The 14453-nt window shown below is 35.3% G+C and overlaps 3 protein-coding genes across 3 annotated transcripts; all 3 read right to left on the bottom strand.

The window, feature by feature from the left end:
- Positions 1-218: 218 nt before the first annotated feature.
- On the bottom strand, positions 219-1261 carry LOC129968429 (uncharacterized). The gene is made up of 2 exons (XM_056082287.1): positions 323-1261; positions 219-236 (listed from the first exon to the last, which is right to left on the bottom strand). The coding sequence occupies exons 1-2, from the start codon at positions 1259-1261 to the stop codon at positions 219-221; spliced, it is 957 nt and encodes a 318-aa protein (XP_055938262.1).
- Positions 1262-1403: 142 nt separating this feature from the next.
- Positions 1404-3442, bottom strand: LOC129968428 (uncharacterized). Its single transcript, XM_056082286.1, has 2 exons — positions 2024-3442; positions 1404-1874 (listed from the first exon to the last, which is right to left on the bottom strand). Exons 1-2 carry the CDS (start codon positions 3440-3442, stop codon positions 1404-1406), a joined length of 1890 nt encoding a protein of 629 aa, XP_055938261.1.
- A 168-nt stretch (positions 3443-3610) lies between these two features.
- LOC129968427 (uncharacterized) lies at positions 3611-4006 on the bottom strand. Its single transcript, XM_056082285.1, has one exon. It carries the CDS (start codon positions 4004-4006, stop codon positions 3611-3613), a length of 396 nt encoding a protein of 131 aa, XP_055938260.1.
- Between the last annotated feature and the right edge of the window lie 10447 nt (positions 4007-14453).

The following is a 14453-nucleotide window of genomic DNA, read 5'->3' as shown; positions in this document are numbered from 1 at the left end:
TGCGCATGTGCGGGAACTTGACTCTTAAAATTCCGATAAAATATAGAAATATTTTAAATTTATAATATTGTTTTGAAATATATGATTTGGAATGATTCATAGTAACTCTATGAATAATGGAGAAATAAAGATAAAATTTATTTAAAAAAAAGGAAAAATTATAAATTATTGGCCGATTTCGAGATTCGAACAGAAGACCACTTTCCACTTCTAAAACATCACTTTTCCTTGTCCATCTGTGGACCAGAAGAGCAAGATATTCATTTCTAAATCTTTGTCTAAGATCTTCACGCAACTTCTGCAAATATTTGGTGCGCTTTACCAACGAAGATCGATCTACTTTATCGAAATCTGGTGTTTCATAGTTGCTGTTTCCGTGAATAAACATGGCTGGGGTCAAAGGTAGCAATTCATTTGGATCATCTTGTATGTATGTCAACGGTCTAGCATTGATTATTGACTCACAGTCACATAAGATGGTTAGGAGCTCTTCATAATTTACAATAGATTTTCCTAACACTCGACGTAAAAGCTCTTTGAGCGTTCTCACAATACGCTCCCACCATCCACCCCACCAGGCTGCTGTGGGTGGGATAAATTTCCAAGTGATTTTCTGAGCAGTTGAGTACACAGAAATTTTATCCCAATCTAATGCTCGCAACGCATTATTTGTCCCTACGAAATTAGTACCGTTGTCACTGTAAAGTACTGAAATCCTGCCTCTTCTCGCAATGAACCATCTTAAGGCTTGAATAAAAGTATCAGTAGTGAGTGATCGGACTAATTCAAAATGCACTGCTCTGTAGACAGCACAAGTAAATAAAACAATCCAGGCCTTTCCTTTAGACTTAAGATAAAGAGGACCTGCATAGTCTACACCTGTTACTTCAAATACCTTTGTCTGAGTAACTCTATCTTTAGGCAGTGAAGCGAAGAGCACTTCAAGATGTTTAGCTTTATAACGCTTGCAAATCACACACTCAGAAAGAACCTGCTTTACTAATCTTTTAGCTCTAATTATCCAAAATTTCTCTCTAAGCCGGGCGAGTAATATTGAAGAGCCTGCATGCATTGCTTTTATATGCTCCTCTCGAATTAATTTTACTACAACATCATTGGCAGGTAAGAGAATTGGAAACTTGAAATCTTCCTTCTCACAACTGTCTGCTAGTTTGGTTCTTATTCTCAGAAGCCCATCTTCATCTTTAAATGTTTGCATTTTAGCAAGAAGTTTCTCATCTTGAAAGGCATTTGACTGCATGGACTTGAAACACAAAATCTCTGTTTGTCTGAATTCTTCATAGACTAAGCTTCCTTTTAGCTTTGTTGCATTTGAAACGTTATGAATAAAACGTAGAATCCATGCCACTACTCTGATGTTTCTACTATAGGTGGAAAAATATTCACTCTTTATATCGGTTGTTTGAATATTCATCAGAGAGGTCACGATAGCTCTTCTCTTTATTGACTTCTTCCTCATTGACATCTACTACCACATCACTAACAGGCCATTCATGAGACGAAAGATACAACCAACTGGGACCTTCCCACCATTTCGAACTGCAAAGCTGCTTCGCTGAACACCCTCTACTCGGACAGTCCACTGGATTCAGTGATCCAGGAACGTGTCTCCAGGCTTTGACTGGTGTCAGCTTTCGAATTTCTTGAACACGGTTGTAAACAAATACACCCCACGGTTCTTCTCTCTTCAACCAAGCCAGCACAGTAGTAGAGTCTGCCCAGAAATAAACATTGTCTGTTGGAAACTCTTTCAAGACAGTGGAAGAAAGACGAGCAGATATAGCAGCACCAAGCAGTTCCAGCCTTGCAATAGTTGTTTCCTTTTTTCCACAAGGTGCAATTCTAGTTTTACTCTGCACCAGTTTTATGTGTACAGAGTTTCCACTATCAACTCGTAGGAAAACAACCGCAGAATAGGCTAGTTTGCTCGCGTCGCAAAAAAAAAATGCAATGAAACATTCTCAAATCCGCTATCACAGTGTAACCATCTTGGTACTCTAACATGCTTCAAATATTCCAGCTCCATTAGCCACTTCAGAAAATCTTGATTTGTTTTTAGATCTACTTCTTCATCCCAACCGATTTTAGATTTCCACAAATTTTGTAGCCAAAGTTTTGGTAGTAGCAAAACTGGACTAGTAATCCCCAAGGGATCAAACACTTTGTGGGAAGCAGCAAGAATATTTCTTTTCGTGATTACCTCTTCCATTAGTTCTCTCAAATCAGGAATATTTATTGAAAGAGTATCACAATGTCTGCCCCAAATCGTTCCCAGGATGATTGTAGGATTTGTTATTGGATCAGATGGACTAGAGTGCTCCCACCCTCGTAAGTCGAATTTTCTTTCAGCCATGATCTCCGTGGCTACATCAATAAATCGTTCTAGCTCCGACTGAGTTTTGAAACTTGCTAAACAATTGTCCACGTAAAAGCTGTTCATCAACTTTTGAATAATGCACTCAGGGTATCTTCCACGGCCTTGCTGCGCTTCTTCCAACTTTCTCTCCAAGTGGTATTGGATTGTTGACCCAAGCAAGAACGGGCTGCTGGAAACACCAAACACCACTCGGCAATGTCGGTAATGTATGAGCTCTCCTTCTTCACTGTGCCACAAAAATCGCAGGAAATTTCGATCCTCCTTATATAGACTTATTTGTAAGAAGGCCTTCCGTATATCAGCCGAAATGCCAAACCTATACAGTCGAAACCTTTTTAACATGGAAGGGATCAATTCGATCAAGTTTAATCCCTTTTCCAAACAGTCATTGAGGCTGACCGCTCCCTTTTGTTTTGATGAAGCGTTAAAGACGGGCCTAATTTTCGTAGTGCTGTTCGGCTTCACCACATGTCGATGGGGCAGATAGTGACAAGCAGACTTTATTTCCTCTAGGGGAACTTCTTCAATTATGCCTTCTCGTTTCCATTCTTTAAAGACATCACCGTATTCTTGAAATAAGTTTTCCTTCTTCAGCTTATGGGTTGTCACTTGCAACCCTTTGAGTGCCGAATTGAAGTTGTCTGGAAGAGGCAAATGACCGTCGAGCCAAGGTAGGGAGACAAGGAATCGCTCTTCTTCATCGACCTTGACAGTTCTTAAGAAGTGCTCCATTGACGCCTTATGAAGCTCCACTTTGGATTTTTGTTCTGAAGGATCTTGGATCCCCAAGGAATCCAATCTCCATAATTGGGAGATATCCATCTCTTTCACAAATAGGGAGGCCACCAGCATAGCATTGTATGATGACATCTCATTCTCAGGAACTTTACCTGACAGAGTCCAGCCAAGTAGTGTCTCCATGGCAACAAGCCCACAGGATAGAACTCTACGCTGGCCAGTCATGATATTCCCTATCACATCTGAACCAAGAAGCACTTGAACAGATTGTGGCTCCTCCCCTACATCTGATAGCCTAATATTCATCTCACGGAGCTCTGTAATCCATGAACCTGGAGTGACTGATGAAATTTTGTCACATATAGATGGCTGGTCTAATGCTTCCAGGTTGCATGTAACACTGTTGTCTTGATTTCTCAGTTTTATCCTATAGCAATTATGTTCGCACTTGTCAGATTTAATGCCCCCAAACAATTAGTGCATCAGAATTTCTTTTCTGAGTGGGATGTATCCCATTTTCTCAACAACATTCTTTAATACATAAGTCTTTTGTGACCCAGAATCTAGAATTGCCCTAACTGGGATTTCTTTGTTACCACACACCATTTTTAATTTCAACGTTTGGAGGAACACCCTGGGACTAGAAGTGTTGTTGGCCATATTAACTTCCACATTTGGACTCTTATTCTCACTTTTGAATGAATCTTGATTCTTAGCCTCTAGAGACTCACAACTAAGTGGGACATGCTTTTTCCCACATATTACACATCTTAAAAATGCCTTACAAGAACGAGATGTATGCTTTGGTGTTAAGCAAGCAAAGCAACATTGCTTCTCTCTTAAAATATTATACCTTTCAGCCAAACTCATCTTCTGAGCTTGAAAACAGTCTTAGCTCGAATGTTTCCCAGTACAGAAAACACATTCTTTCTTCACTTCTTTTGAAGCTGTAGTCAATAAATTGGCAGCTGTAGGTACCTTTTTCATTGGAAAATCTCTTACTTTTTTCTTAAATGATTGACGATTTTCATCTGCACCCAAGCCAAAACCAGCCATAGCCAAATTAATTCTTTCTTTGCCCTCCGTTTCTGCTTTAAGAAAAGTCATCAAGTTGGTTAAACGGTCTTTAGCATCAGTTGAGACTGCTGAAGAAGCACTTCTATTCCATGCTTTCAAAAAGTCCTCTTGAAAACAAGACTCCACCATGGGATAAAGAATTGAAGCACATTTATCAGTATTCACTCCTAAAGTCTCTAAGGCTCTCAGATAAGATTCGAGTTTATCATAGAGAGATGTCATCGATATTTTCTCATGTTTCTGAACTGAGATTATCAACTTCAATAATTCCCGAACATAAACTTCTACTAATTGTTCATCTCTCCCAAATCGTGCTTTTAAACTTTGAACTGCTTTGGCATAATTGGCTGCTGTTGCCGGGAAGCTTTCTACTACTTCTCGGGCTCGTGATCCATTTACAGTAGCTTGCACAAGATATTGAAATTTGTTCTCAGGCGCGATTTCATCATCGTTATGAATGTGTTGAAATTGGCTCCAAAATTGTAGCCAATCTTTAATATCGCCATTTAAACTGTCTAAATTCTAATTTTGGCAGATTAAATTTCTTTTTAGCACCAGATATAACAGTATTTTGACACTCACCTGTAATTGGCAACGTTGCTCTGATTCTCGCCAATTCCAGTTCGTGTTCTCTTATTTTTCCACTTTCTTCATATTCTGCTTGCTTTTGTTTTTGTTCTTCTTTTAGTTTTCGCTGGCTCACGGCCGTTACTAAAATATTTGTCACAAAGTCTGGAACATCCAAATACTCTTTGCTATTCAAAATAATATCTTTCAGTTCAGAAATTTTTACCTTATCAGGCAGTGTCTCTTCAATTTCTTCAGCTACAAACAACAAGTCCTCTTTCAAGAAGCCCTTAGCTGTTTTAAACATGTTTGTATTCAAAAACAATGTCCTGTCGCGGACGCCAGAAATGTAAACAATGTCAGTAAAAATATCGTTGCGGACGCCTTTTCTATTACAATTCACTCAAATGATCAAAAGATCTCCAGATGAGTGATATACTCATGAAAAAGTGTATTAATCAGTGTTCTTAAATGCAATTAACGACCTGATTGCATATCACAGCTCTATATTAACGTACAAACACATTCAAAACAATCTACACTATTTACAAGATGTTGCCATACAGCACAAGCTAAATCAAAACAAAACAATGAATTCTTAGGTTATAGGTGGACGGTTTGTATTCAGACATTGAAAATAATATTGCACAATCTTAAATTGAACACATACATAAGACAAAAAAATAAACAGGGTGAAATATTTTACAACATGTTACAAAGATATTTCCCTGTTTTGAAGTACTCACAGATATGAGCAATTATTTTCACTTGACTTGCAATAAGTCCTCTATCAGATCCAGAATTAAAAATATTCATCTTGCATCTATTTGTATTTAATCACCACTGACAATTTATTTTCTGAAATAGAAATAAGGGTAAAATTAGATGCCTCATGCAAGGAAAAAAGCATTGATATTAGTTTTTCTTTTATTTATATAACAACATTTTTGAAATAGATCAACATTTTCAAAATAAAACTTTTTTTTTGTCTCATATATAAATCTTGTTTATTTTTGCCAGGCAAACATGAGTTTGTCATCTTTGCTATAAAAAATGGAGAAGAATTTATGAAAGAATTAAGCAATTTAAAATGTAATTAGAGCAATCTTTTGTGTAAATATTTAAAATAAATTATTGCACCCATGGGTCAAGAATCCTTTTAATTAAATAAATGTCAGTTTGATGGTAGCTATATTTTAAATGTCAGCTAATTAATACTGATCATTTGATGTCAACTAATTACATGTTTTGTTTTTTTCTATGTACAAGTTAAGATTTTTGAGCTTTTACTCCAAATAGATATTTAAAGCAGATTGTAAGTGAAACTAGCAATGAAAAATATGATATGTGTATTTATATATGGTATATAAATTATAAGCATGTAATTTCAACAGAGCAAATATTTGAATAAGTTTAAAACTGAAATTATGACTAGAATAGTTCTGAAAGGATTAAGATGCATGAAATAAGAAAGGTGAAATATTCTGTTGATAAACATGAGAAATCCATACAGACCCTGTTTATTTTGGTCAGATAAACATGTTTGATATATTTGCTATAAAAATTAGCGGAATTTATGAGAAAGTTAAGCAATTTAAAATGCAATTGGAGCAAGATTTCATGAAAATATTTAAAATAAATTATTGCATCCATGAGTCAATAATCCATCCTTTTAATTAAATAAATGTCAGTTTGATGATACCTATAATTTGAATGACAGTTAATTGATATAGATAATTTGATGTCAACAAGTTACATATTTAGTTTTTTTCTATGTACAAGTTAAGATTTTTGAGCTTTTACTCCAAAGAGATATTTAAAGCAGATTGTAAGTGAAACTAGCAATGAAAAATATGATATGTGTATTTATATATGGTATATAAATTATAAGCATGTAATTTCAACAGAGCAGATATATGAATAAGTTTAACAATGCAATAATGACTAGAATAGTTTTGAAAGGATTAAGCTGTATGAAATAAAGGCGAAATATTCTGAGAAAATTTCCGCATGCATTGAACAAACAGAAATATGACTTAACATAAGAAAATATACTCTCGTAAACACATCTATTGAAAATTGTCTTGTAAACATGGTTATATTTGCAACATAAAATTTTAACAAAATTGCTAAGAAATTGGGTTACATGTAAATATTCATTTCGTAAAAAATATTTTTTACACTCAGGATGAGAAACCCTGGTTCAAAAATACAGAACATTTAAAATAATAATGTTTGTGTACAACAAAAGCAATGGTAGTAATAATGATGAAAATTATCTGAAGTATGCAAGTATACATTTATCATACAAGTTTGTGAATTCCATTATTGAACAATTTTAGGGATATCAGATGAAAAATGAGAACAAATAATTTATTTTTATATTATCACATTTCTTAATCCTCAGTGACACAATAAATATATTAATTGTCCAGAAACCATAACAGTATATAGTAAAATTGTAAATGAAATGTTTTTGCTGTAAATTTTAAAATTCTTAATTGAACCCCTTAACAGATCAATTTCAGAAAATACTGCATGGTATGAATAATATGCAAGAAGAGAAAAAAGCATTTTAAGGTTGAGAACTGCATATGAAACACGTTTGAGGATTTAAAATCCTTGGAAATAAAATTTTACTGCATTTCTCTAAATTTTCTCCATAGATATATAATATATATTTCTGAAACAAGTTTGAAAATATAAAGATATTTCCCTGTTTTGAAATATGAGCAATTATTTTCACTTGACTTTCAATAAGTCCTCTACCAGATCCAGAATTAACAATATTGTTCTTGCAACTATTTTTATTTAATCACCACTGACAACTTATTTTCTGCAATAGAATTAAGGGTGAAATTATATGCGTCATGCAAGGACAAAATCATTGATATTAGTTTGTCTTTTTTTATATGACATTTTTGAAATAGATCAACATTTTCAAAAAGAAAACTTTTTTAAAAAGATTTTTTAAGCAGGGAACATATAGTAAGACAAGCATAAATTACATTAATATATAAAAATAACCATGATTATGCATATCATATATTACTATAACTTGCAAATTCATATATAAATTAAATTTATTCAATAGACAGATTACAATAAAGAGTTACAGCAGCCAGCTCCATTTCTCAATTATAAAATGGAATATGCTTTAAAAATCTAAATAATTTTGAATAATTCAAAATATTTATGTAAAACAGAATATTTTACAAATATGTTAATTTTTTTAAAAAAATTATTGGTCATTAACTAATTTACACATATTAGAAGTTTGATTACTTCATTGAACTTGATAATATCTAAAAGTTTCACAGTTTTCAAAAATCTTATTTATATATACATTTTTTTTTCCAAAATAAAATGCAGGATTTTAAACCTCTGAAAAATTTGTGGTTCAAGAAGGAAAAAAATAAATCTAGAATACAATCATTCTAATAAATCTAAACTGATTCTAAAATTCAATATACACAAGAATGACAAACATAATTATTTCCATATTAAAGAAATTTAACTGGTCTTTTTTAATAATTTCATTGTATAAGTGAAATTGGTATTTGAATTAAAACAATCACTATGATGTTTTTTCTTGCATATAATGCACTTCAAATAGGCCCTGCAAATCTTTGAATTATGACCTGGTTTCAAATAAATAAAGCACGCACTTTTCTTCTTTAATATTTCTTTTTTCTCTTCCAGTGACATATCAGGAGCTTTAAAGCATTCTGTTGTATTGTGAAATGACCTATTACAAAATATGCATTGCTTGTCATTTTTTTCAGCTCTTTTCTTTTCACTAGATACAATGCAAGCTGCCGTAGAAATTTTGGCCTAAGTGAAAATTAGTGTGCACCAGCTGTTTGTCGCCAATATTGCAACTCATTGGATCCCTCTTATAGCAACCGCACTGCCGTCTTGTTTACTGCTTTTTGCAATGGTTGAGTTGTACATAAACTACAATTACATTATGAAAAATGTTAAATTAAAAATATTAAAAAACATATCGATTAAAGATTTTAATTTTGTTCTTTATTATAATTAAAATTTATTAAATAAAGAAAGTTAAGCTTATAATTAAAAGTTATTTTCTTTTTTCTTAATGTGAATACGAACAGAAAATATTTATTCTTTTGCAATTTTTAACTGTCAGTATGCGCTTTAAAAAAATCGTCTGCATTCTCACTTTAAAAGACAGCTGCAATGGAATTTTTCGCATTTCTCTTAATTCTTTTGGAGTTCAAACGGTTTGCAGCGACCAAACAGGCGATAAATGACTGTTTGTTTCGCCAACTGGCGATAAGCATCAATCATACCTATGAGAGATGAACTTTGGAGATGAACTTTGCTCTCCAACGAATATGAGTGACTCACTTCCTGCTTTCGCCGGCTTGCTCCGAACTTCTGCCTCGTGCTGGTCGATGGAATTACGGCCAATGTATCATTATCAATATTTGTTAATTTAATTTGTAATTAAAATTTATTTTTGTTATTTACATGGTTGGCAGTTTTCATTAAGTAAAAATGTTTTAATACTTTAATTTAAAGTAAATTTGGCAATGCGTGTTAAACCACGCACCAAACTGGTGACCCGGTACTTTCTTTTTTACTTTTCTAAAATTTGCGAAGTCCAGCCTCAAAATTTCTAAAATATGCTGAAATCAGATTTTGGTGATTGAGCCCTTCAGTTACTTTTCTTACATACCACCCATTATGGATTATTTTGGATTATTATGCCGAGAAGTAATGCATCAAGGACCAGGTATGTGTTCGAATTTTCTCTTCATTTCTCTGTGATTGGTCAATATTTCATTTCCCCATTATTTTGGCTAAGAAATCGTATTATTTTTATTCAGTATTATTTTTCGTGTTATTTTTGTATTCGAAGTATTAATTTCTTATTACTTTCGTTTTGGCTACCATGTTTATTATTATGATACTTAACTTCAATTTTTTTTAAAAATACGTGTATATAAATAATCATAATTTTTTCTAATACTCGTAAATATTGTAATAATTATCAGTTTCCCACTTCGAGTAACCAAAAATGCTTAATACTGAAAACGAAACTGTCAATGCTGACGCTCCGACAGAGTCGCAGGTGACCCATCTTTCGGTGAAAATACCACCACTGTGGAGGAACAATATAAAATTGTGGTTCATCCAAGTAGAAAGCAATTTCGCTATAGCAAAAATAAGTAATGACCTTACTAAATACAATCATCTGATTGCAACTATTGATCCGGAAACTTTATCAGCGGTTGCTGATATTTTACTCGCACACCCCGACACCAACAAATATGATGCGTTAAAGGCTCGACTTATAGCCGAATTTTCCGCTTCGGAAAATGAACAGATCCGTCGACTACTTCCTGAACTACATTTAGGCGCCTATAAACCATCGCAGTTACTCCGAAAGATGCGCGAACTCGGTGGTGGCACATGCATAAAAGATGATTTCCTCAAAACTTTATGGCTACAAAGACTTCCGTCAGAAATGCATTCAATTTTATCAATAAGTTATGAACCCCTGGACAATTTGGCCAACATGGCTGACAAAATTGCCGAGGTTCGTATTTCCTCAACAGATAGCGGCGTCTTTGCCGTTAGCCGAGGCGCGGAAAATACTGGTATGCGGAAGGCTTCCACTCTGGATGAGTTTACTGCACTCCGAAGCGAAATTGCCGCTTTAAGTAAGCAGGTACAACGGCTTTCCCGCGACAGAAGCAGAGGCTCTTTCCGTCGGAAAAACAGACAGCGCAGTTTTTCGCGTGGGTGTTCCGGTGATCGTGGGAGAAAATATTGTTATTATCATTCGCGTTTCGGAGAAAAGGCATTTAAGTGCCGATCGCCTGTTCGTACTCAACTAACGCGGATCAGGAAAACTCGTAATAGCGGCTGTCGATCAACCTACATCGGCGGCAGCCGCGCAATCGTATCGTTTGCATGTTTTTGATAAGAGATCACATTTCAAATTTTTGATAGATTCTGGCTCTGATGTTTCGTGTATACCTCTCAACAAAAACCAAAAAAATCTAAAGCCTGATTCCCTGCAACTTTTTGCAGCTAACAACTCCAAAATTTATACTTATGGATCTAAATTATTAAATGTGGACTTAGGTCTAAGGCGAAATTTTCCATGGAAATTTTTAATTGCTGATGTGCCTGTTCCCATAATAGGGGCCAATTTTTTACAAGCCTTTGACCTATTAATAGATCTCAAAGGGCGCAAACTTATTGATAATGTAACTAAATTTACCCAACCCGGAATAATTTCAAAATCAACAAATTATGCATCTCTAAAAGAAGAATCCAGAATTAACAAAATTAACATTTGGGTTAAAACCTGTTAAACCCAATACGGTACATTTTATTGAAACAACCGGTCCGCCTTTCCATAGTGAACCTAGAAGGCTAAATCCAAAAATGTATGACGCCGTCAAAAAAGAATTTCAGTTCATGATAACCAAGGCATATGCCGACCATCAAAATCACCTTGGTCATCTCCCCTTCATGCCGTTACCAAAAGCTCAGGCAGCATTCGTCCTGTGGATGACTATAGGAGATTGAATGAATGTACGATACCGGACCGTTATCCTATACCCCATATCCAGGATTTTTCCAATGCACTCCACGGAAAAAATATTTTTTCGAAACTTGATATAGTCCGCGCTTATTTTCATATACCAGTGCATCCGGATCATATACAAAAAACGGCAGTTTGTACACCATTTGGACTGTTTGAATTCCCATTCTTAAATTTTGGACTATGTGGGGCAGCACAAACTTTTCAGCGATTCATGAATGAAATTCTGGGAGATATTAAATTTTGCTATGTCTATTTGGATGATATTTTAATATTTAGTTCCAGCCAAGAAGAGCATAAAGCTCATTTACGAATCGTTCTAGAGAGATTAAATACGTATGGACTAACCATAAATGTTTCGAAATGCATATTTGGCGTCTCAGAAATTCCTTTATTAGGGCATTTAATTACTAGTTCGGGAACTAAACCTTTACCCGATAAAGTCCAACCAATTCTTAAATATCCACAACCAAAAACAGTTAAAGATCTTCAAAGATTTTTTGGATTTTAAAATTTTTTCCGTAGATTTTTACCGAACACAGCAAAACATCAGGTACATTTAACTTCATATTTAAAAGGAGCTAAAAAGAATGATAAAACGAAATTGGACTGGTCAGATAAAGCAGAAGAAGAATTCCAAAATTGTAAACAATTAATTGCAAATGCTGTTTTATTGGCACATCCAAAACCAGATGCCACATTAATTTTACAAGTCGACGCTTCAGACTTTGCAATCGGAGGGACATTGTCTCAATTAGTAGATGAAGAATTGCAACCACTCGTATTCTTTTCTCGGAAACTCTCCCCAGCAGAAAGAAACTATAGCGCTTACGACAGAGAGTTATTAGCAGCTTATGCTGCCATCAAACACTTTAGGCATATGCTTGAAGCTAGAAATTTCTCTTTGTTTACGGATCATAAGCCGTTAACTTACGCTTTCCAACAACGCTTGGACAAATGCTCTCCGAGACAGGCTAGACAATTAGATTTTATATCTCAGTTTACCACCGATATTCACCACATAAAAGGCTCTGAGAATATATTAGCAGATGCACTTTCTAGGATAAATGCAATAAACCCATAGATTATAATAAATGCCAAATCCCATAGATTATAACGAAATTGCACTAACTCAACAAATTGATTCTGAATTAAAAAATTTAATCGATAATTCTGAAACATTACAATTTAAAAGAATTGCTTTTCCAAATTGCGAAACTCCCATTTATTGTGATGTATCAACAGGTACAGCTAGACCTTATATTCCTGAATCATTTCGTCAACAAATTTTTGCATCACTACATAATTTATCTCATACTAGCATTCGCAGCACTTCAAAATTAATTCGATCGCGTTTTATTTGGCCTTCCATTCGAAAAGATTGCAACAATTGGGCTAAGCATTGCATCCCGTGTCAAAAATCGAAGGTAATTCGCCATATTAAGACCCCAGTAGGAAAATTTGTAGACCAATCACAGAGGTTCGAACATGTACACCTGGACCTTGCAGGCCCTCTACCTCCTTCTCAAGGAAACTATTACTGTTTAACAATGATAGATAGGTTCACGAGATGGCCAGAAGCCGTACCAATTCCAGACATGACAGCACAGACAGTAGCACAAAATTTTTTTAAGCACTGGATAGCCAGATTTGGTTGTCCTGTAAGAATCACTACTGACCAAGGCAGACAGTTTGAGAGTGATTTATTCCGTGCTCTTTCTCAGCTACTAGGAATTAAAAGGATAAGATCTTCTCCTTATCATCCTCAGGCCAATGGTCTGATCGAAGAGTTCCACCGACCATTAAAGGCAGCTTTGAAAGCCTACATCACAGATCAGTGGTCTGCAGCACTGCCCACCTTGTTACTCGGATTCCGGTCCGTCTTCAAAGAGGATCTGCAAGCGACGACAGCTGAGCTGGTGTATGGCAAGTCTCTGCGACTACCAGGAGAATTTTTCGATCCAACACCTAGAGACGCATCACCCAAGCAGCTCTTGGAGGACTTAAAACGTCATTTTGCAACGATGAGACCAGTTCCAACGTCCTGTCATGGCCAAAGAACAATCTTTGTGCATCCTCACCTCAACGTGTGTTCACATGTATTTGTGAGACATGACGGTGTACGCAAACCCCTACAAGCACCATATGAGGGACCGTACAAGGTTCTTGTCAGGCGACAAAAAACGTTTGATTTCGAGATCAAGGGAACTCCCCATACCACATCCATAGACCGTCTGAAGCCTGCTTTTATAATTCCTCCTGAGTGTTCAAGTATACCACCGGCTAAGCAAGAAGCAAGTTCTACTACTAAGTGTACCAAGACACTTCCAGCTGAGACATCCATCCTCGTTCCAGCAAGGCAAACAACTCGCACAGGCCAACAAGTTCGACCCCCACGTCGTTATGTCCATTTCCAATGAGACTGTGGAGGGAGTGTGCAGCGGCCAAACAGGCGATAAATGACTGTTTGTTTCGCCAACTGGCGATAAACATCAATCATACCTATGGAGATGAACTTTGCTCTCCAACGAATACGAGTGACTCACTTCTGCTTTCGCCGGCTTGCTCCGAACTTCTGCCTCGTGCTGGTTGATGGAATTACGGCCAATGTATCATGATCAATATTTGTTAATTTAATTTGTAATTAAAATTTATTTTTGTTATTTACATGGTTGGCAGTTTTCATTAAGTAAAAATGTTTTAATACTTTAATTTAAAGTAAATTTGGCAATGCGTGTTAAACCACGCACCAAAGGTTGATTCCCTTCGTAATTTGTTATGTCGGGAGTATTTAGAACTTGTAGAATGGATGAAGAGTGAGTTATATATATTTGCGAGTTGATGAAGTTAAGAAAGGATGCTTGTTTGAAATTTTGTATTGAGAATGGTTTGATATCGAACCTTCAGAATGGATGAAGGGTGAGTGGAATATATTTTTTTACGAGTTGATGAAGTTGGGAAAAAGATGTTTGTTTGAAATTTTGTATGGAGAATGTTCCAATTGCTTATTTCTCCGTTTTTTCTTTTCTTTTGGTTATGTACTGTTTCTGTTATCCACACAGTCTTTATGTTCAATGTGCTAGCGAA

The sequence above is a fragment of the Argiope bruennichi genome, chromosome 5 (assembly GCF_947563725.1).
Source record: "Argiope bruennichi chromosome 5, qqArgBrue1.1, whole genome shotgun sequence".
NCBI lineage: Eukaryota > Metazoa > Arthropoda > Arachnida > Araneae > Araneidae > Argiope > Argiope bruennichi.
The sequence above is the reverse complement of the archived record's forward strand: the minus strand, read 5'-3'. Positions and strand labels throughout refer to the sequence as shown.

Excerpts from the sequence above, each read along its gene's own strand:
- LOC129968427 (XM_056082285.1), bottom strand. The coding sequence starts at position 4,006 with ATGAGTTTGGCTGAAAGGTATAATATTTTAAGAGAGAAGCAATGTTGC.
- LOC129968429 (XM_056082287.1), bottom strand. The coding sequence starts at position 1,261 with ATGCAGTCAAATGCCTTTCAAGATGAGAAACTTCTTGCTAAAATGCAA.
- LOC129968428 (XM_056082286.1), bottom strand. The coding sequence starts at position 3,442 with ATGAATATTAGGCTATCAGATGTAGGGGAGGAGCCACAATCTGTTCAA. Across the intron at positions 1,875-2,023 it reads AGCTGGAATATTTGAAGCAT|AGTAAAACTAGAATTGCACC; the intron begins GTTAGAGTACCA and ends AAACTGGTGCAG.